The 22,560-nt window shown below is 42.6% G+C and overlaps 1 protein-coding gene across 2 annotated transcripts in view; it reads left to right on the top strand.

Annotated features, from left to right (window-relative positions):
• Window positions 1-14,854, top strand: part of LOC115461225 (drebrin-like protein A) — a 212,628-nt gene extending 197,774 nt beyond the window's left edge. Inside the window, exons 12-15 of one of the 2 annotated variants that reach the window (XR_003940673.1) lie at window positions 2,105-2,250; window positions 7,419-7,476; window positions 12,804-14,465; window positions 14,579-14,854. Coding sequence is in view for 1 of the 2 variants with exons in the window: in XM_030190909.1 (XP_030046769.1) it covers window positions 2,105-2,250; window positions 7,419-7,476; window positions 12,804-12,940 (341 nt within the window). In the remaining variant the exon portion in view is untranslated. Of the gene's footprint in view, window positions 1-2,104; window positions 2,251-7,418; window positions 7,477-12,803 lie in introns of both variants that reach the window. The other variant, XM_030190909.1, reaches the window with a different exon arrangement.
• Window positions 14,855-22,560: the final 7,706 nt, after the last annotated feature.

Below are 22,560 nucleotides of genomic sequence, written 5' to 3'. Positions count from 1 at the left end.
CGGTTAACGAATTAAAATACGACATAAAATCATGGGAATCAGAATTCCGATAATAATAGGAAAGAGTACTACCATAAATACGAAAAGGAATGGTGAAGTGCTGTAGTAGCCAATCTAGTCCACTTTTCAAGGTAATAAATAGAAATAGAACAAAACAGAGAAAAGAAAATAAGATACCTTATTTTATTGAACTAAATACGTTTATTATTAAATGTATTGAGTCCAATAAAAAAGGTATCATATTATTTTCTTTTATATGCTTTGTTTCATTTTTATTTATTACCTTGAAAAGGAAGGAGAGGGGGAGAGAGAGAATGAAGGAAAGAAACTAGCTAGGTGAGGAAGGATGTACAATGCAAAAGGTGGTGCAATGCATACCAACAGGATTGGAACTTAAATAAATGCAGTAATCCTGAAAGCTTGCTTGAAATAATGTTTTTAATTTTACCTTAAATTTAATTAATGTATCTTCTGATCTAATGTCTGGGGGCAGGCTATTTCAGCGGCTAGGGGCCAAAAAGAAAAAAGCTGAATTATGGATAGTTTCTTAATAAGCCTGTTTAGGAGAAAGTAAAGCCAATTGATTAGAACTCAGGATTGAAGTGCACAGAAAGGAGTATAAGGGTGGGGGAAAGGGAAATGGGACTTGATATACCGCCTTTCTAAGGTTTTTGCAACTACATTCAAAGCGGTTTACATATATTCAGTACTTATTTTGTACTAAGGGCAATGGAGGGTTAAGTGACTTGCTCAGAGTCACGAGCTGCAGTAGGAATCGAACTCAGTTCCCCAGGATCAAAGTCCACTGCACTAACCACTAGGCTACTCCAACACAGCCATATAGGACAAATTACCTAAATGTAGAGCCTTATGGGTAAGAAAAAGAACTTTGAATCATGGCTTAGCGTGTAATTGCAGGGGGAGGCATTCACAGGAGACAGGCACAGGCATATCATAGGTGAGGCTGAACTTTACCTGGGCTGCTTATAGAATATTGTAAATTCTGCATGTGAATTTACATCAGCCATGGACCTGGCCTGTATCGAGGTGCGCCAGTACCAGTTTGTGTGCGTGTTCTGTAGGAACACGTATGAGCATAAGTGTTCTAATAGAGTAGGCTCACAGCCTGCAGAAATATACCCCTAGATTCTATATATGGTGCCTGAAAATCTGCCCGGAAACTGAAGCGAATCCTATAACTTTTTGCATAACTTAACTGGTAAACTAGCTCATCAGTGCTGTTAATTGGATGTTAAGCAATTAGCACTAATTGCATTAATTGAGATTTGCGTGCAGAACTTTCTAAGTGGTGCACCTAAATTCTAAGTCGCATACTTGAAAGGGTGAGTGTTTGTAAAATCTATGCGCATTATTATAGAATACACCCAATCTGCACCTAATTTAGGCTTCAGGATTTACACCAAGTAAAGCGTGGCCTAAATATAGGCGGCCAAATTTAGTTGCATGGCGAGCCGCTCAGTGTATTCTATATACTGTGCAGAAATTTAAGTCTATTCTATAAAATTTTGGCATACTTTAGAGAATACACTAATATTTTTACACGCAGATTTTTAAGGCGCCATATATAGAATAATACCCATAGTGCCTAAATTGTGGCAACCTGTCATAGAATAGCCCTCATCAGGAGGAGCAGGCTGGTTAGTTACTGGGATTGCTGGGGTTCTGCCATACTTCCCATGTTTTGTCCCTTCATTGGTTGTGTGCCCTGTACATACTTGACAGTAATGCAACTCAACAATCACTGAAGGGTGCCAAAACCTGGGCTCAGCTCCAGGAGCTGACAGATTAGTAGGGCTCAGAGATGCTGTGGTGAAATCAGTAACATCTCCAAGATGGAGGGAGTCTCAAGTATCGCTGAAGCACAACACCCACTGGCTCTCTGAGGAGCAGACCTGTCCAAGAGCCCCCCCCCTGGTAGTCGTGCCGTTTAGTCCAATGATTTATCGGTCCAACACCTTGGGCTGGAAGGGAGGGGGTGAGGGATTATTATTAAAAAATACAGTGCTGCTACTTTTGTCATAATGGAAAGTAGCATGAAGTATACTCCTGAGCCTTTCTCTTTCTGTGTCCCTCTCAAACGTAGAGGAAGCGCTTTCCTATGTGGACTTCACCGAGAAATCTTGCGGCTCACAGGAAATCCACATGAATAATTTAAAGCACAATGGAATTGGAGGAGAGAACTGGGAGACAGCGGAGGATCAGGCAGCCATAGAGGATGAAGCAGGAAAGGTACCAGAGGATAGAGATGTAGCCCTGCCCTGCCCTAGCCTCTGATTGGATGCAGGAACTGTTTTGGAAGGTTCATGGGCCATCAAACAAACATTGCTCCTGGGTCCTTTGCCCATGGAGGGGTGGGGGTGGGAGACAGTTTTGTGAAGTGTCCTCTGACCATTACATTTGCATCAAAAAGTATTTAAAACCACACAATCAGTCTAGATGCAGTTGTTCTACAGGAAATTAACTTAAGAGCATAACATAGGAACATAAGCATTGCCATACCGGGACAGACCTAATGTCCGTTAGGCCCAGTATCCTGTTTCCAACAGTGCCTAATCCAGGTCACAAGTAGATCCCAGAACAGCAAAACAGATTTTATGCGGCTTATTCTAGAATTTGCATTGGATTTTCCCAAGTCCATCTTAATAATGGCTTATGGACTTTTCTTTTAAGAAATTATCCAAACCTTTTTTTAAACCCTGTTAATCTAACTGCTTTTACCACATTCTCTAGCAACAAATTCCAGAGTTTAATTACTCATTGAGTGAAGAAATATTTTCTCTGATTCGTTTTAAACTTACTACTCAGTAGCTTCTTTGCATGCCCCCTAATCCTAGTATTTTTGAAAAGAGTCAACAAGTGAATCACAATTACCTGTCCCACTCCACTCAGTATTTTATAAACCTCTATTATATCTCTCCTCAGCCATCTCTTCTACAAGCTGAAGAGCCCTAGCTGCTTTAGCCTTTCCTCATAGGGAAGTCATCCCATTTCTTTTATCATTTTTGTTGCCTTTCTCTAATTCCACTATATCTTTTTTTTAGATCCGGTGCCCAGAACTGTATACAGTATTCAAGGTGTGGTTGCACCATGGAGCGATACAAAGGCATTATAACATTCTCATTTTTGTTTTCCATTCTTTTCCTAATAATTCCTAAGTTTCCGGAAAGAACTAAAAACAAACCTGTTCAAAAAGGCATACCCCACCGACCCAACATAAAAACCTAAGTTCTTGCGACACTGCAAAACCAAAGACTGTAATGGACATACCTTAACCATGATCCCCCCTCCATAACTTCCCCAATATATCTACCAAACACGACCCTTCTTTTACCACAATATCACCGCGGTACCATGTAAGCCACATTGAGCCTGCAAATAGGTGGGAAAATGTGGGCTATAAATAAATAAATAATTGCTTTCTTAGCCACTGAGCAGAGGTTTTCAAAGTATCATCAATGATTTCACCTAGATCCTTTTCCTGGGCGGTGACTCCTAACGTGGAACCTTGCATCACTTATAGTTTGGGTTCCTGTTTCCCACATGCATCACTTTGCACTTGCTCACATTAAACATCATCTGCCATGTGGACGCCCAGTCTCATAAGGTCCTCTTGCAGTTTTTCACAGTCCTCTTGCAATTTAACAACTTTGAATAACTTTGTGTCATCAGCAAATTTAATTACCTCATTAGTTATTCCCATCTCTAGATCATTTATAAATATGTTAAAAAGCAGCGGTCCCAGCACTGATCCCTGGGGAATCCCACTATCTACCCTTCTCCATTGAGAATACTGACCATTTAACCCTACTCGCTGTTTTCTATCTTTTAATCAGTTTTTAATCCACAGTAGGACATTACCTCCCATCCCATGACTTTCTAATTCCTCAGGAGTCTCTTATGAGGTATTTGATTCAGGTGAATTATTTGGCAAATCATACATTTATATCCTGTGTAATCCATACAGAAAATCAAGAGTCAGTATGACTCTGTCGTAGCCAGAAATTATTTTTTAGGAGGGCCCAGGGTAACACAGGTGGGCCTCGCCCCTCACCCAATCATCCATCTCCTGCTTTCCCTTTTCCCTCTTCATCCCATACACGAAAACTTAATCCTACCATATCTGACCTGGATCCTCAAACCCCACCAGCTGAAGAAATCCTGGAAGCAGAGCCTGGACTGGAGCATTGGTAAGGCCACGAGTGAACAGTTAAGAAGTGCCAGCAGCAGCTCAAGCTTCTATCACAGCATGTGAGTTCACTGAGAATTAGTGGGCTACCACTGCCCGAAGCTGATCTCATGAGCATTGTTCCCTCTAAACTGAATGGGAGTCCTCCAACTACATTGCTGCCAGGTGGGGGAGAAGGGGGTATTTCAATGTTGTGTTTTCAATGGCTTGGGACAGGCAGGTTCCCTAGATTCTGCACAGCTTGCCTGTCCCTCACAATTGGAAATGTGATAGTGAAACAGCCCCCCCCCCCACTGGCAGGGACTGTAGGACTCCCACTCAGCTTAGAGGGAACAGTGCTTATGAGATCAGCATAGGAAATATTCCCACCAGTATCCGAGGTGCTCGCAGTGCCACGGTAGAGGCTTGAGCTGCTACCGGCACTTCTTCAGTTTTCACTCGCAGCCACAGCAGTGCTCCAGCCCAGGCTCTGCTTCTAGGATTTCTTCACCTGGCAGAGCAAAAGGAGGTGGGAGCCAAAGGTGGAGGGGTTCAGCTCCTCATGACTATGCCCATTTAATACAGTCCAAAAATTGGAGACAATGAATTTTGCTTACACCAGAGAAGGAGCGAAGCCAAACCTCGACGGGAGGTGGGGGAGCAAATTTTGCCCTTCCTCCCCACTGCCGCTGCTCCCTCTCCCCGCTGCCGCTGTGTAGTAACCTTGGCTTGTGGGGATCCCCAACACCCGCCAGCTGATGTGTTTGTCCTGCGCTAGTCTCGCATTGCGAAACCAGCATGGGACAAACGCTTCAGCTGGCAGGGGTTGGGGACCCCCGCCAGTCAAACTGGGAGCCCCAGAGCCAATTTAGGGGGCCCAGACCCCTGTGGCCTCCGTAGCTATACCACTGCACCAGAGGATTCCTTGAACCCCCCCCCCCCCCCCCTAGCAATAGTAAACTTTGGAGAGGGATTTCCTTCTCCCATCTCCTCAGAAACCTAAACCACTTGATGACTGTCACCTGCTGCCATAGTTTGCTTGGTGACAATCATTCAAATATATACCTTTTTATATCAAAAGTGTGTCACTGAAACCTGTTTGTTTGATACCTTTTATGTGCTTTGCTGTGAATTTCTGTTAACTTGTATCTCATTTTAATTCATGACTTAATTTGTTGTGATGAGATGTATGATGTTTGCCACCATTATTGTTTCTGTTTTTCGTTCTTTTAATTTAGTTGCACAGGCAATTTTTCATTTATTACTGATATATAGTTACTGTTTTTGATACATTCATTATTTGGGTGGGGGGGTGCTACATTATGTGATATTTCTGTTTTGTATTTTAGTGTGTTTTCACCCATGATGCAGCCTACGGCAAAACATGGCCATGTTGGGTTTTATTACCTACTCTAAAGTTATTTATTAAACATATTACTTTGGACATTTCCTGCATTAGTGCTGTTCTTGCTTTGCTGTTTCCTTGCCCTTCTCCTCTTGCCCATTTGTGGCATCTTGACATAGAGATTCAGACCATAAGAACAGTGTGGGAGATTGAGGTCACTAGCCATACTAGTCCAAGTGGCCTCTTAATATGGTAGAATTCTGCTTTCAGGAGTGCATTTGGGAAGCATGCCCTCCAATACGACTTCTTGTTTCCATAATCGCTCTTACTTGATTTCGCACCCCCCATTCTTACTCTCCCTTCCTGACTTCATTTCCTTCTCTGTTTTCATCCTTTTTTCATCATTTTCCCCTTACCACTCCCACCCTCCTTTCTCCATTTTTACCCTCCCCTGCACTCACCTTCCTTCTCAAATCCATTTTATTCCCACCTCATCCTGCCTTACTCTTAACTCTACCTTCTCCACTTTCATCCTCCTGTGCCCGCTTTTCCCACTCCCACCCTCATTTTCCTACTGTTTCCCGTGTCTGCATTCTGACCCTTTTCTCCCTTTGTTCCTGTTTCCACTTTTAACATCTTTCTACAGTCAATGGCTGCCCCCAGCAGCATATTTCATTCCATATGGATTCATATAGATAAGTGTCAGTTTGACTCAGAGGAGAGGGGTTGAAATAGCAGTGGTGACTCCTGGTAGGGAATGAAGAAACATGCAGCTGGGCTGAGGCATGGGGAAAAGAAGAGAGAATTTGAAAAATGATAAAGCATCACACTGCATAAGAGAGATGGAAAGTGATGCATGTGGGAAAGAGGAACCCGAACTATAGCTACGTAATGTAAGGTTCCACATTAGGAGTCACCGACCAGGAAAGGGATCTAGGCGTCATCATTGATGATACGTTGAAACCCTCTGCTCAGTGTGTGGCGGCGGCTAAGAAAGCAAAAAGAATGTTAGGTATTATTTGGAAAGTAATGGAAACCAAAAATGAGGATGTTATAATGTCTTTGTATCGCTCAGTGGTGCGACCGCACCTCAAATATTGTGTGCAATTCTGGTCACCGCATCTCAAAAAAGATATAGTGGAATTAGAAAAGGTACAGAGAAGGGCGACAAAAATGAGGAAAGGCTAAAGCGGCTAGGGCTGTTCAGCTTGGAGAAAAGACGGCTTAGAGGAGATATGATAGAGGTCTATAAAATAATGAGTGGAGTGGAATAGGTAGACGTGAATCACTTGTTTACTCTTTCCAAAAATACTAGGAGTAGGGGGCATGCAATGAAGCTACAAAATAGTAAATTTAAAACAAATCAGAGAAAATATTTCTTCAGTCAATGTGTAATTAAACTCTGGAATTCGTTGCCAGAGAATGTAGTAAAAGCAGTTAGAGGGGTTTAAAAAAGATTCGGATAACTTCCTAAAAGATAAGTCCATAAGCAATTATTAAAATGAACTTGGGAAAAATCCACTGCTTATTTCTAGGATAAGCAGCATAAAATGTATTGTGTTGTTGTGTGTGGGATCTTGCCAGATACTTGTAACTTGGTTGGCCACAGTTGGAAACAGGATGCTGGGCTTGATGGAACCTTTGGTCTGTCCCAGTATGGCAATACTTACTTAATGCAGTGGACCATGTCAGTGTGTTAGTTTTTTGTTCTTGTTGTTTTGTTTTTTAAAGCAGCAGACTGTGTGTGCTAAAAAATTAGAAAAATGCAGCAGACCCAGCTGAAAGGTTGAGTTCCCATGATTCCCAGCTGCTTCGATCACAGATTCACAGGAAAGTCAGAACTATGCCTACAAGTATCACATCTAATGGTTTCTTTTCTTCTTGCAGCTTGAGACAGGCTCCCTTCCCAAACTGTGTGTACGAGTTCTTCAGGATTACAATGCTGGTAAGGGCCTCTTCCTCCTATCCACCTGTATGTACCTGATATATTCTGTTTCTTCTCTCATCCTCCTGTCTTATATTTCAGCCATTTTGAAATTCTGGAGTGAACTGTCATTCTTCAGAACCACCGTCTTCACCTCCTAATATCCCTGAATTTAAGAAAAAGCACAGAGTAGGGCTTACTCAGTGCTCAGTGGCAGTGCACTTCTGTAGAGAGACCAATGTAAAGTTCCTAAACTTAGCTTCTTCTCCCCATCATGCTGAGGCTAAGGATTTTGTAAAGGCAGCATTCACAACCTCTGGGATGGTGGAAGGGGTTCTAGTCATCGCATAATAGAGTTATCTTATGGTTAGACTGATACATACCACATTGGTAGAATCTGTGGCTCCTGGCCTAGGATTATCATTACAAAGCCTAGGCTAGATGAGAGGAGTTGAGGGTTAAAAATGTGAAAACACTCTATGCAGTTGAAAATGAGGGCTTATGGCACTGTTGCCCCAATAGAGACCAATTTTGATTGAGCTGGCAACCTCAGGGAGCTGAAGGAAGCTGCTGGTTCAAACAAACAAAAAACCTGAAGTAAAAATATGGCTACCACAGTGGAACACACTTATAAAGAATGCAGGCAAAAACAATGTATGGTATAAGAAATGTGCTGTTACCACTCAGCTGTTCTGCTGTTAATTATTGTAAAAAGCATGCACTAAGATATAGAGAGTAATTTTATAAACAACTTGAAGATGTATAACTTATTTTACTTATAAAATTGTCCCAGTGCACATGTATATTAAAAGTAGACACTCAGAAAACATTTGTCAATTTTCAGCAGTGACAGCAATCATTTTTTTTAATGTTGCAACTGGTGCTTTAAAAAATGTAGTAAAATCAGGTATTGCATTTATATATATTTTTGGTGCCAGTATATAGGTAGGCCGCTGTTTATATGTGTAGCAGGAATATTAAGCAGCAATACATACAATAAAGCAGTTTTCCTAGTACTTTGTCATTCCTCAACTCACATTCAATAATATCAAGATAGTTACAATTTAAAAAAAGCACGCAATAAAAAAATGTATAATCAAGATGACCAATATTCAGAGGCATGTCTCCAGGTAAGAGCAGTTCTCCCACTCATTGGATCATACCCAGATTTTCAGCAGCACTTGCGTGGATACTGCTGCTGAAAATCTGATCAAACCGCCTCAGCACTATCTGACCAGTGCTGCGGAGGAGCTGGGAGTTAGTTAGTGGTAACTATCCAATAAAGTTAGGATAGCAAGAAGGCTGTACTAACTTTAACTGAATATCACTGGTATGCAAATATGTGCCAGTAGCTAGATTATGCCCAGATGTTGGTCGCCGGTATCGAGATACAGTCCAGTACTGAATACCTGGGTATAAAAATGTCACAGCAGCTGGTGTTTTAAAATATACAGGCTGAATATTGACCCAAACAGAAATAAAACCACAAATATACTCTATTCATCACAGATCTATCCACCTACCCCATAAAAACACCCACCCCTCACAAATACTTTTGGAGCAACCAAGCTGTTACTAATTTACGATACCTCGAATAGTGTGTCTCCATATTCCGTTCCAAAGGTAATGAATTCCATAAAACTAGGCCATAGTACCTAAACATTGACCTCCTAGTACTAACTAATCTCTCCTCTCATCTGCTGTTTTGGTACATACCACACCAGCAGTTCTGCCAAAGTTCTCCTCAACAAACAAAAACAAAAAACAAAATTTTAACAACAACCTGAGCCTTAATAGGAGGCCAGTGCAATAATCTCAAAGGCAGAGTTGTTTGTTTGCACTCCAAAAGCTAACTTTGCTATGGTATTCTTTAATAATTGAAGTCTCTTTAGACAAGAATGAGGTAAGACGAAGGCAAATTTGGCACAAACTGCTGAAAACTGACTGAAGCATTCAGAGATCTGAAGTTGAAAATTCAAATGCTCAACCAGTAGAATTCCTCAATTCCTTACCAGTCCACTTGGCCTTATTTCCACATCTGCAACAACTGGGTTTTTCAATAGTACCCTTTCTCTCTGACTAAACCAAACAGCCCCTGTTTTAACTGATGATCATCGACCACTCTACGATATCTTGTGGACAATTGTTGGGATTATGAATTAGTAGGACTGCTTTTTTGCACCATATTTGTACTTATGGTTCAATGAATTGCTGTACATATGAATATTGCTTCTATATGTATAGTTATTCCAATGTTGCCGCACCCTACCTCTTCCTATACTATCTGTAAAGTGCCACAGTGGTTAGAGGAGTTTCACTAGCACTTTTCAGGTAATGCCATTGAAAATCCATGGGTAGAAGACTTATATTCTTGAAGGAGTACCTTCATTTGCATGCCACTTGGGTACATGAATGTACAGAATAGCAGCACTTTTGTGGGTAAGTGTACTTACACACTAGGGGCCTGTTTACTAAGCTGTGCTATAGGTGCGCTAGTGTTCTTAGTGCGCTAAAAATTAGTTCACGCTAAACGCTAGAGACACCCATAGGAATATGAACAGTAAATAATAAATAGAGCCCTAGGGCTGCAAGTTAATTGCAGTTAACTCTGTGATTAATTCATTAATGAGTAGTCTGGTCTGTTCCGCTTCCTATGACATCCCTTCCTGTTTCTGCATGGGCAAAACGGGTCAGAGGGAAAGCTTCGGACTGCGCCACAGGGAGCATAAATGTGAATGCTGCCACTTCCGGAGATCAACAGAAGACTACCTTTAAGGAAGCAATTTTTTAAAGGCACATAGGTGCACAGGTGTAGCATGGACCAGTGTTTCCCAGGTCCGGTCCTGGAGTACCCCATGTCAGTCAGGTTTTCAGGATATCCCCAATGAGTATGCATGAAAAAGATTTGCATATAATAGAGGCAGTGTATGCAAATCAAATTGATGCGTATTCATTGTAGATATGCTGAAACCTGACTGGCAAGGGTAGTCCAGGACTGGACTTGGGAAATGCTGGCATAGAGTATATGCTGATGTGTCTTACCTGCTTTGAGGCCTTGTTAGAAAAGTAATGACGTTTACAGAGACACGTGCAAGCCAATAGTTTAATCTGGGTTGGGAAATATGCTAGAAGCAAGTGAGTCTTAAGAAGTCCACTGTGAGGAGTTCCCTCAGGATAATGTCTCCACACAAGTTAATTTTGTGCATATCATGACAGCAGTGAACCTCACCCCTGTGTCAGGGTATGTTGGAGATAATCTCAGCCTCTCAATGCTCATCTCAACTCTTGACATTGTTCACCATATCTAAAATGCAGTATTAAGGAATTCCTTCTTAATCGTTTGGGTAGCAAGAGAAGGGTCCAGAAAAACATTAATTTTTAAACCGTGAAAAGCAACATGTTTATTCCTAAAATAAATAAAAGCTTCACAATCATGTCTTGATATGAGGTTAATAGAAGCCTCTTTGGCCAGGTTTCCAGCAGTTGTGTAAAATGAAGAGGCTGTTTTACTAAAATGCAGTAGGATTTGCACTTTCCATGCATTAACAGCAATAATTAACATACAGTAAGTGCAAAGCCTGTATGGCAAATGCAGGGGGTGGCACAGCATCTGCCTTGCATTTACTGCACAGGGCATATGCCACACAGCACCATGATAATGCAGTGCCAGATAGCACAGATACCATCTTCCGTGCAGATAACATGGTGCCAGCCCAAGCAGATATAAATATTGTTCCTCAGGTTTGCTGCAGCGGTTCTCCCCCCCCCATCTGATCCCCCCTTTCAACCAATACCCCAAATGGCAAGGCTAAACCTCCCACCACCCCCAATGACAACATTTGACTAAGCCCCTCCCTGAACCAAGCCCCACCTATATATGCCAATGGAAACCCTGCCCCCCAACACCCCTGGGAAGTGATTAGTTGTGGTGTTGTGGGTTAGGACAGGAGAAGGTAACCTTCCACTCCCACCCTGTCCAGTTCTGGGAAACAAAATGGCCACCATGTCACCTAATATTAGTCTCATGGTACATCTTTAAGTGAGATTATTGCTAGGGGTCATGTTGGCCATGTTGTTTCCTTGAACCAGACAGTTTGGAAGCAGAGGGGAGACGCTTCCATCCCAGCCCATGACTCTACCACCAACCACCTCCGGGTATGCACTGGGGGAGTTGTGAGGAGGGTTTCTGTTGGTACGTGTGGGCAGGACAAGTTCATGGAGGGGCTTAGCCAAATATTGTCATTGAGGGTGTCTGGGAGGTTCAGTGCTGACATCGGGGGTGTTGAGAAGGCCTAGTGCTGTCATTGAGGCTGTCAGGGAAGAATGGAATGTGGGAGAAGGCAATAGGAGCACCAAACTTCGTTTGATCTGTGGCATTAAGTTGAGTTGCGCTATCAGCAGTTGTGACAGCTAGTGCCAGATATGGACCCACACACTAGCTGTCACAGCCAGCCACTCCTCTGCCAGCCCAAGTGACGCCCAACTCCTGCCTCCTGTGTTAGGCAGCTAACATGGAATTTTTACTGTACTAGCCGCATTAGCGTGGGTTCATGATGTCGACTACCGCACTGTAAAAGCCAAGTCAACTGCTTAACACAGCTTAGTAAAAGGGCCCCAAAATCTAGAAGAAAGAGTTTTCCCCTTGTACTACTGAATTTTTTAACAACCCAGGAATCTAATAAGCTCTAGAAATTGTATTTGAAAAAGAACCAAAACCTAAAGGAAATTAGTCTTTTTAGCATCTCTTAGGGTGATTTCAGTCTGTTCTGTAGCTATTTCTTCTGGTTTATCTTCTTTTTTTTTTTTTTATTCAAATATGTAAGGAAGGACCAGCAAATATACATAAGTTGGGGGAAGGGGGGGGGGGGTTACAGTTGTCCAAGGGTCTAAGATTCCTAATGGACGTGGCTGAATGGTGGTTTGAATTGTTACTCTTGCTGAAGTAGACCAGATTATTTCTTTCTTACTCTTTCCTATATGTTTGTTCTCTGACATCTCCTCCCTTCATTTTGTGAATTATCTGGTTCCCATCCCTAAAAGATTATGTGAGGAGTTTATTTCTTTGTGGTGGTGTGAACGAAATAGCTCTCTTTTCTTTATTTATTCTTTGCATAATATCTTGGAAATCCTAACTTAAAAAAAAAAAAAGAGCGAGAAAGCCTTTGAACCTCTGTTACCCTATGATCCAGCACATTGCATTGATTGACAAGGTTTACCCTCCACTGCTTTGGCACCTGGATTTATATTTCCATGTATACATGCCCTCCAGTACTGATAGAAACTTGTGTTCACGTTCTTCTCTCACATGATTTTACTTCCTGATAATCTTTGCCTTTTAAATCCTCCAGAAGACGACTCGAAGCTCTCGCTGGAACGCGGTGACATCATCACAGTGTTGGAGAAGTGCGACAATGCCTGGTGGTGCGGACGCAAGCAGGACGGGCAGTGTGGGTTTTTCCCCATGAATTATGTTGAGAGTGTTTAAATGATGCCAGATAGGAGAGGGAGGGGAGGGGAGATAAAACATACCCCATCATTGTTAGAAAATTAGGGAATGCAGGGCACACACCCTGATTACTACAGCACCTCCTCCCCGGTATTAATCAATAGGAAAGCACTATTTATAGGGGATGATGAGGTTCAGTTTGGGAACTGGACAGGAAGTGAATGTTTCTAGATGTTTAAAAATATGAGGCCTTCTGTCCAGTCTAAAGCCTCCTGGAGAGTGGCATTCCTTGCACCTCAGAAGAAGAGGTTCTGCAGTCTTGCAGGGCTGTCTCTCCTCTCCCCACCCTTTGCAGACGTTCTTCTGCCCTCTTCCCTTCCTGGTTCCCAGTCATAGTGACCAAGAGATACACTCATGTAGGGCTGTAATGATGTAACCCCCTAAGCTCCACCCTCTTTTTTTCCTAACATTTTGCCATCCCCGTGTTGGTTCCATGTGTGTTGTCCTAGAGAAAGACAAGGACCACTATGCACAGACTGTCTGCAGGTAGCAATATCTTGCTGACCCCAGTTAATCAGAGAGCAGTGCAATCTTTTTAGCAGTGTGTGACACCACAAAATAAGGAGTGTGGTGTTGCCTCCAAAACTGGAGTCACATCCCATTAGGCATACAGTAGGCCATTCCTGATTTTCAGTGTGATATCTGACTACTTATTTTCCTGCAGAATACACTGCAATGGGATCTGTAACATAAAAGTTGGCAATTATTGGCACTGATTAGATTTAGTAGGTATTTATGGGCATAAATGTAGGCACAGGATCAGTGCCTAAATTGTACGTGTGGCCTAAAAAAAGGGGGCAAGGAAATAGGAGGGTCATGGCCATTTCAGGGTGGAGTGTAGGCGTGGTTTTGAGGTACATGCATAATTGGGGCATCGCACGTAAACTTAAGCACAGTTATTTGATCCTCGTTTTCATTGGCGCAAATGGCGGAACCTAAATTTACACAAGACCTCAGTGCCTAAGCGCTACTCTGTAAACTGTGCCTAACTTTAAGCACGGCTTATAGAATAGCGCTTTTTGGTGTCATATATAGAATTCACCCCTGTATGTAGAATCTGGGGGTCAGTATTCATCAGAATTAAAAAACCTGTCAGACAATGCTACATCCCTCTTTCCCCTCCCTCACCTGTCAAGTACTGCATGCATTTGTAAGGCTCTTTGGTGTGCAGGGGTACGTGATGTGAGTGTGTTTATCTCACAAGCACTTGAGTATGTTTTCTTATTGTCCATAAAGTACATAGTAACAGTGGACGAGGCGTCCAGTTAACACAGCACTCAAGAAATTCTGTTTATCACGTCACTGAACACATGTGCGTGTGTAATTGCTCTTATAAAACAGAAAAAATGTTCAGATTTAAAAAAAGAGAGAAATCAAGGAAATAACATTAAACCAGGGCAATTGCAGTTCTGCTGTTAAATGAATATTGTTCTAATATGTTGTGTTATTTAAGCTTCCTGTTAAAAAGCCATATCTCAAACAAGATATAGCAGAATTAGAAAAGGTTCATGTAGTTGCAATTCTGCTGTTAAATGAATATTGTTCTAATATGTTGTGTTATTTAATCTTCCTGTTAATAAGCCATATCTCAAACAAGATATAGCAGAATTAGAAAAGGTTCAAAGAAAAGTGACCAGAATAATAAAGGGGATGGTCTACAAAATCTGTGGTGTGGAAGTGAATCAATTTTTACTGTTTCAAAAAGTTCAAAGACCAGAGGGACACTGGGTGAAATTACATGGAAATACTTTTAAAACAAATAGGAGGAAATATTTTTTCACTCAATGAATAGTTAAGCTCTAAAACTCGTTGCTGGTAGATGTGCTAACAATGGTTAGTGTATCTGGGTTTTAAAAAGGTTTGGACAAGTTCCTGGAGGAAAAGTCCATAGTCTGTTATTGAGATAGACATGGGGAAGCCACTGCTTGATCTGGGATTGGTAGCATGGCATGTTGCTACTATTTGTGTTTCTTTTGTCCCAGCATGGCTGTTCTTATGTAGTTAGATTTTACATATATTATTTTCTGAAACAAACTGAAAAAATAAGTCCAAAGATCATCCAAAACACCTGAAAGTGGCCTGTCAATGAACTGAAAAATGTTTCCATTCATATCCGTAACAGAGGGCATCCAGCCAATTGCATTACTGGTTCCTTTGGCTGTTCATGGTCTGGGCAGTGTGGTTTCCTGTGGAGGAATAAAAATGGACCAGACCAGCACAAGAGTAGGGCATTCACATCCCAGGGTGCTTTGTAGTTTGCTCATAGGGAAAATAGGGTTCCAGATTCTTGAGAAATATATTTATTTTAGACATGAAAAAAAACATTTATAGATTCTGACTTTGTTTTTTCCTTTTTTAACTAATTTTGTTATATAATATACCTGTTGAGTGACCTGCTTCTTTTCAGTTTTAACTTTTTCATTATAAATTTAAGGGAATTTCAAAATACTTATAATAATATGAGCCTGCAAATGGTAAATTTTGTATTGATTCTGTTATGAATTTGTAAGCTGAGAAACCATATCACTGGGAGCTTGCATGACCTAACTATGACATTTTCCAACAAGTAATCTTTAACGTTACATCAAGGACACTGGAGTCTGCATCATTACACAGTTTTCTGCTGAACATCCCTGAAATTTTGAATTAATGCAACTTTAAACACCCATGGACACAGCCTCCCTCTGCCTTTCTATTTTGGGAGACATTCAGTCAGTGGGTTTGAAGGATATCCACAATGAATATTGATGAGAGAGATTTTTCATGCACTACCCCCATTGCAGGCTGCCTCCCAGTCACCTAACTTAAATTATTGGTCATGAGTTGAACTCTCACCCTTCTTTCTTCTTCCTTTGCTACTGGTTGTAGGCAACAAACCCACATTCTTCCTTCCCTCCCTTGCTGTTTTGGACTGATGCTTTGCCTCTCTTCTGACATTGTGGTGCTGGGTCAGCTCTCTGTCTTCCTACACTTCGCTCCATCTCGATGCTGTTCATTGGAGGTTGAATACTCCTTGCAAATGGTGTTGGTTATGGTTTGGGTGGGCTGACTTCATTCCAGGGCCACTGAGAGACAGAGCCAGGCCCAGGCAGGGCCACCACACCCCCCTCCCCCCGCTTGGGCCACAGCCGATGCCGCCCCCTTACCTTCCTGCGTCTGTTCCTTCCTCAGTATGTCACTCTCCTGCTCCTGTGTGCCGGGACCCAACACTCAGGAGCAGGAGAGAGACAAACCGAGGGAGCAGAACTTTCTTCTTGCCTCCAGAAGCCTTGCTGGCGACAGGCTCCCTTGGAGGTTGGGCCCGGGGAATCTTCCCCCCCCCCCCCCCCCCACACTTCTTGATGGCCCTGCTTCATTCTAACCTGAACTAGTGATGGAGGCTGGCACCCCACTGCTGCTAATTGCAGGCAGGGTTGTACCATATCTTTGACACCGCTCTGGACCATTGCTGCCCCTTGGCCACCTCTTTGCCCTCCAACTGCCCCTTCTGTAATGTTTCCCTCCCACCCCTAGTATCATGGGAATTAGCCACTGTTGCTGGTAGGGGTCATCAGAGTCTGGCCAGAGCAAACTGAGGAGGTGGGAAACGGTGAAGGAGGAGAAAACTTTGAGGAACTAAAGGTAGGACAGAAAACTGGGAGGGAAAGAAGAAAGAGGCTGTAGGGAAGTAAGAGCAAGTGGAGAGCAAGAAAATGAGAGATAAGGAAGAAAGGGAAGACTGTGGCAAAGAGCAACAATGGAACAATGAAAAAAGGGCAGAAAAATAGGATTGGAATGAAAGGCAGGGGAGAGAAAAAAAGGACGTACCTGTCTAATAGTACTATAGTGGAGTGGAGGAGTAGCCTAGTGGTTAGTGCAGCAGACTTTTGATCCTGGGGAACTGGGTTTGATTCCCACTGCAACTGCTTGTGACTCTGGGGAAGTCACTTAATCCTCCATTGCCCCAGGTACAAATAAGTATCTGTATATACTTTGTAAACCTCTTTGAATGTAGTTGCAAAAACCACAGAAAGGTGGTATATCAAGTCCCATTTCCCTTTCCCTATAGTAATTGTAGAAGGGAAAAGACAGGTTACAGGAAAGAAAGGAAGTAGTAAAGGTAAAATTTGAAAAAATAAAGGAGGGAAGTTATCAAGGTGGTTGTTTTACCAGTAGATTGTGCTATTTTTAGCACAGGTCCCATTTTATGCAATGAGACCTAAGGACTCTTTTACTAAAGGGTGTTAAGTCCTTAATGCGCGATTAGCACATGAAAACAGGCTAATGCACAAGCACATCAAAGCATTTTGCAGTATTGTCCTGTTTCCATGTGCTAAACAGTGAGTTAGTGAATTTTCAAAAATATTTTTGGGAGGAGGCATAATATGGGCAGAGAGTGGGCATGGAGGTGTTAGCCGGCTAGCACATTTTACTTAATGCACACTAACACCCTAATTTTCTAAATAGTGCTCAATATTGCGTGTGTAAATATGGGCATGCACTCAATTTGCAAGCGCAATTTAATCGAACAAGTCAATTAGCACCAATAATTAGGCAGTAACAATTTTGGTGCTAATTGGCATCAGTTTGAATTTATGTGTGCAATTTGTAGTCGGTATTCTATAAAGCTGCGCATTCAAATTTTTATGCACAGATCCAAATAGGAGGCATGGCCATGGGAGGGATGGCGGAACAGGGGCATTCCTAGAATTTGCGCCTACTATAACACAGATCCACGCCTAATTTAGGTACGAAGATTTACACCAGGTTTCAGTTGGTGTAAATCCTCGTGCTTAAAATTGGGCATGCGATGAAACTACAGTATAGTAAATTTAAAACAAATCAGAAATCTTTTCTTCACCCAACGCATAATTAAACTCTGGAATTCGTTGCCGGAGAACGTGGTGAAGGCAGAGTTTAAAAAGGGGTTAGACTGTTTCCTAAAGGACAAGTCCATAAACCACTACTAAATTGACTTGGGAAGAATCCACAATTCCAGGAATAACATCTATAAAATGTTTGTACGTTTGGGAAGCTCACCAGGTGCCCTTGGCCTGGATTGGCCGCTGTCGTGGACAGGATGCTGGGCTCGATGGACCTTTGGTCTTTTCCCAGTGTGGCATTACTTATGTACTTATGTCCCTGCGCTAAGCACTATTCGATAAATAGCGGCCAACTTTGAGCACCATTTTCAGAATAGTGCTTAGTGCTTTTTTTTTTTACGTGAGTACTTAGCACCTCCTAAACGGGAGGCAGTAAGTACTCCTGCATTAACTCTAGAGAGGTACCATAGACTAATGACAATATTAGTACTAAACCTGTAAAATAAAAATGTGAAAAAAAATTTGCTGTGTTACATTTGCTGTAATCAAGAGGAAAAAAAATCACGTTAAGCCACGTTAACAGCAAAACTTAACACACTGTAGTGAACGGGCTCGCTAGTTATTAATAACCTGGGTTAACAGTAAAATAACCCCCTTAATGCTAGTTTGCATCAATAACTTCCCCCCTCCTAAATGTTAGAAGAAATAATTTTTAAAAGTCTGATCTCTTGAATAAATATGCTGACGTCGCAGCACGTTGACGTCCTGCATGTACAAAGTGCTGCGACGTCAGACTCCGTCCAAAACTGGAAGGGAAGGGATGCAGCTTTAAACAGCACAGCATGAGGAAGAAAACTTAAACAAGACCTCGGCTGAGCTGGCGGGGGTTGGGGTCCCCCGCCAGCTGAAGTAAAAGGCACCGGCAGGCAGGAAGAAGCGGACCTCGGCAGGGGTAGGTGACGGCGGGGGAGGGTTGACGGCTTGTAGGGGGGTCCAGGCCCCTGTGGCCTCACGCAGATACGTCCCTGCCCACAAAACCCACAGAAAACTGTGGCTCAAAAAAAGTTGCAGCCATTTTCAGTTGGTTGTAAATGTTTGCTTATAAAGTACACAGGTATGCACATGTTTTATACTACTTCCGATAAATGCAACAAACCAAAGTGCAGAAGAGACTATAGTAACATAACATAGTAACATAGTAGATGACGGCAGAAAAAGACCTGCACGGTCCATCCAGTCTGCCCAACAAGATAACTCATATTTGCTGCTTTTTGTGTATACCCTACTTTGATTTGTACCTGTGCTCTTCAGGGCACAGACCGTATAAGTCTGCCCCGCACTATCCCCGCCTCCCAACCACCAGCCCCACCTCCCAATCACCGGCTCTGGCACAGGCACAGACCGTATAAGTCTGCCCAGCACTATCCTCACCTCCCCACCACCATCCCTGCCTCCCAACCACCGGCTCTGGCACAGACCGTACAAGTCTGTCCAGCACTATCCCCGCCTCCCAACCACCAGTCCCGCTTCCCACCACCGGCTCTGGCACAGACCGTATAAATCTGCCCAGCCCTATCCCTACCTCCCAACCACCAGCCCCGCCTCCCGATCTTGACTAAGCTCATTCAAATTCTCTTCTTATACTCCAGCATCAACAGTATTTCTCTTCAGTACTATATAACTTGCCACAGAGTATGCTAAAACTAGGAGGAAAAAGCCCCAGAGCTCCGTCTTATCCTCTTAAAATGGTTGAGACTTATGGAGTGAATCACTGGCATAAAACCCCCCTAATACAGCACTGAAACGCTGTGCAATGTTTCATTTAACTAGTAACCTCCAATTCTTGCAGTTTAAAATTAAATTTAAAAAAACACCCAGCTTTCAAAAAAACCCGCTCAAGGAATAACACTTTGTGGACCCCCACCGACTGTGGCCAAAACTTTTCGCCAAAAGCTGTTTAGAGGTGTCAGATCAATCAGTGTTCCCGCACTGCTTACTTAATAGTGTCTTTTGGGTTCCCTTAGTCATATTAAGGGGATGAGACGGGGCTCTGAGGCTTTTTCTTCCTAATTTTAGCATACTCGGTGGCAAGTTATATAGTACTGAAATAATAGAAATACTGTTGATGTTGGTGTATGAGAGAATTTGAATGAATTTCACATATTTTATCAACAACATGCTTAAAGTGCATCTGTGCCCATGTTCCACCCATCCTCCTGAACATGCCTACGCCTGAGTCACCTTAAAGATAGGCACCTTTCTTGTCACTGCACAGACTCTTAGGGGTAAATTCTATAAATGACGCCTAAAAATCAGCACCAATATTCTACATGCTCAGTGCTGTTCTATAAACGGTAGGGGGTTTCAGTATGGATATCCTGAAAACCTGACTTACTAGGGTCCTCCAGGACCAGGTTTGGGAACCAATGGCTTAGGGCATAACCTGTGCCTAACTTTAGGCACCTGCAATTATGCCTGCTAAAAGCAGGTGTAAATTCCGGCACCTAAATTAGGCACAGTTCGGCTGAATTCTGTCCTTACACACGTAAAATTTTGGAATGCCCCTGAAACGCCCCTAGCTACCCCCCCCCCCCCCCCCCCCACACACACACACAATTTACACAGGTTAGGATTTACGAGGGGATCGTTATAGAATACGATCTGCGCATAAATCCTAATTAAGGCCAATAATTGGTCGTTAAGCAGCCAGTTATTGGTGCTGATTGGCTTGTTAAAGCAGTTAAGTTATGCGGCACAAATCGGCTATGTGCGCTGATTTGTGTGCGCAACTTTGGTTGCCGTTTATAGAATCCAGGCATTATGGCGTAAAATGTGGGGTAATTTTATAAAGGCCTATAATTGTGAAAAAGTAAGTGGTAAATGTTTAGTTGGCAGCGGTCACCATCACTGGTTTCATGCCCAGATATTGAGCCATGTGTGGGCACTGGCATTCAATATCCAGGTATGTGCGGACTGACGGCACTTAACCGGTTAAACGCCGATATTCATCCTTAACTGTTTAAGTTAAATTGGCCAAAGATAGATCTGCTATTTTTGCGGTCCTGTTTGTCCCGTTAACTGGTTAAGGGCTGAATATCGCCACATAACCAGTTAAAGTGCCAACACCACCCCCAGACCACCCACTGAATTGCCAGTTTCAGCTTAAGCAGTTAGGGGCCCTTTTACTAAAGGGTTGCCATGTGGCAATCCAGAACTACCCCCAGCATACGTCATTTGTGGGAGCCCTTATCGCCACCTCAGCGGGTGGCCATAAGTGCTTTCTCTTCCTTAAGGCAAGTGCGAACTTACCACACAGCCATTTCTTTTTTGGACTTTTTACCCGCTGCAGTAAAAGAGGTCCTGGCACGTGGCAAAAACAGCTGTTGCCACTAGTGCAGGGCCGTTTTTACTGTCCAGTTAAGTACCATTGAATATCAATGGATAGTTCACCCAGAAATCGCTTTGAATAGTCCCCAGTGTAGTTCTTGTTTCATTACTGCCCCCTAGTTGAGTGGTGGTGTGCCCACAGTTCATTCAATATTTCTTAAATGACTTCCCTTCCGTGCCTTCCATCTTGCAACATTTCTGTCAATAAAACTTTTCAAACCTCAATTTCTGATTCTTGATTGCAGTTTAGTGCTAAGTATCCTCTAGAAATGTCAGACACTTAGGTTTTTTTGCATGAGAACATGTAGCTGGGTCTTTTGTTTTTTAAATGTATCCTGACTGTATGACCTTTTCTTGATTGTTTTCTCTGTATGTTTATAGTAACATCCAGGGGCTTATCAAAGCACGCCATCACCGTTACAATGGACTAGATTCAGAAAATGGCGCCGAAATTTGGGTGCCAAAAAACTGCGTGCTGAGTGCTATTCTAGAAATGGCACCGTTTATAGAAAAGTTAAGCTCTGGAACTCGTTGCCAGAGGATGTGGTAATGGCAGCTAGTATATCTGGGTTTAAAAAAAAGATTTGGACAAGTTCCTGGAGGAAAAGTCCATAGTCTGCTATTGAGACAGACATGGGGGAAGCCACTGCTCGCCCTGGGATTGGTAGCATGGAAAGTTGCTACTATTTGGGTTTCTGCCAGGTACTTGTGACCTGAATTGGTCACTGCTGAAAGCAAGATACTGGGCTGGTTAGACCATTGGTCTGACCCAGTATGGCTGTTCTTATGAGTAGCGCCAGGATTCATGCCTCTCTTTGGGCATGAGGATTTATACCAACTGAAACCTGGTATAAATCCTTGTGCGTAAGTTAGGCACGGATCCACCAAACTCTATAGTACTGGGCGTTTCTTTAGTGATTGTCATAGCCCACACATGCCCCTCCCATGGTCACACCCTCTTCAGTTTCATACTAAAAAAATTTGCATGTGCATCTTTATAGAATAGCGCTTAAGATGCACACAAATCCAAATTGTTGCCAATTCACACCAATAAATGATAACGCCCAACTATGGTTCTTTAAATTGTGCGCATAAATTGAACATGCAAACAATTTTGAGCACTATATGTAGAGTCCGGGTGAGTGTGCCTTAACAAATATCCCAGTAAGAATGATTGTGTGTGTCAGAATTAATCGATCTAAGCAGCACTGAATATTCTTTTTCCACTTTCATATCTTGACTGATACATTGGTAGCATAAGCAACATTTTAGCATCTCACACTTCTATTACTCTCCTTCAGCCAATCATTGCAGCAATTCAGTGTTCATGTTTTTGGTACAGACCTATATGTGAGCTGCCAATATCATCTCATCTGTGTACATATGTGTATGCAATGAAACATATGAATC

The sequence above is a fragment of the Microcaecilia unicolor genome, chromosome 2 (assembly GCF_901765095.1).
Source record: "Microcaecilia unicolor chromosome 2, aMicUni1.1, whole genome shotgun sequence".
Lineage (NCBI taxonomy): Eukaryota > Metazoa > Chordata > Amphibia > Gymnophiona > Siphonopidae > Microcaecilia > Microcaecilia unicolor.
Note: the sequence above shows the minus strand (reverse complement) of the source record. Positions and strands in the feature narration are given on the sequence as shown.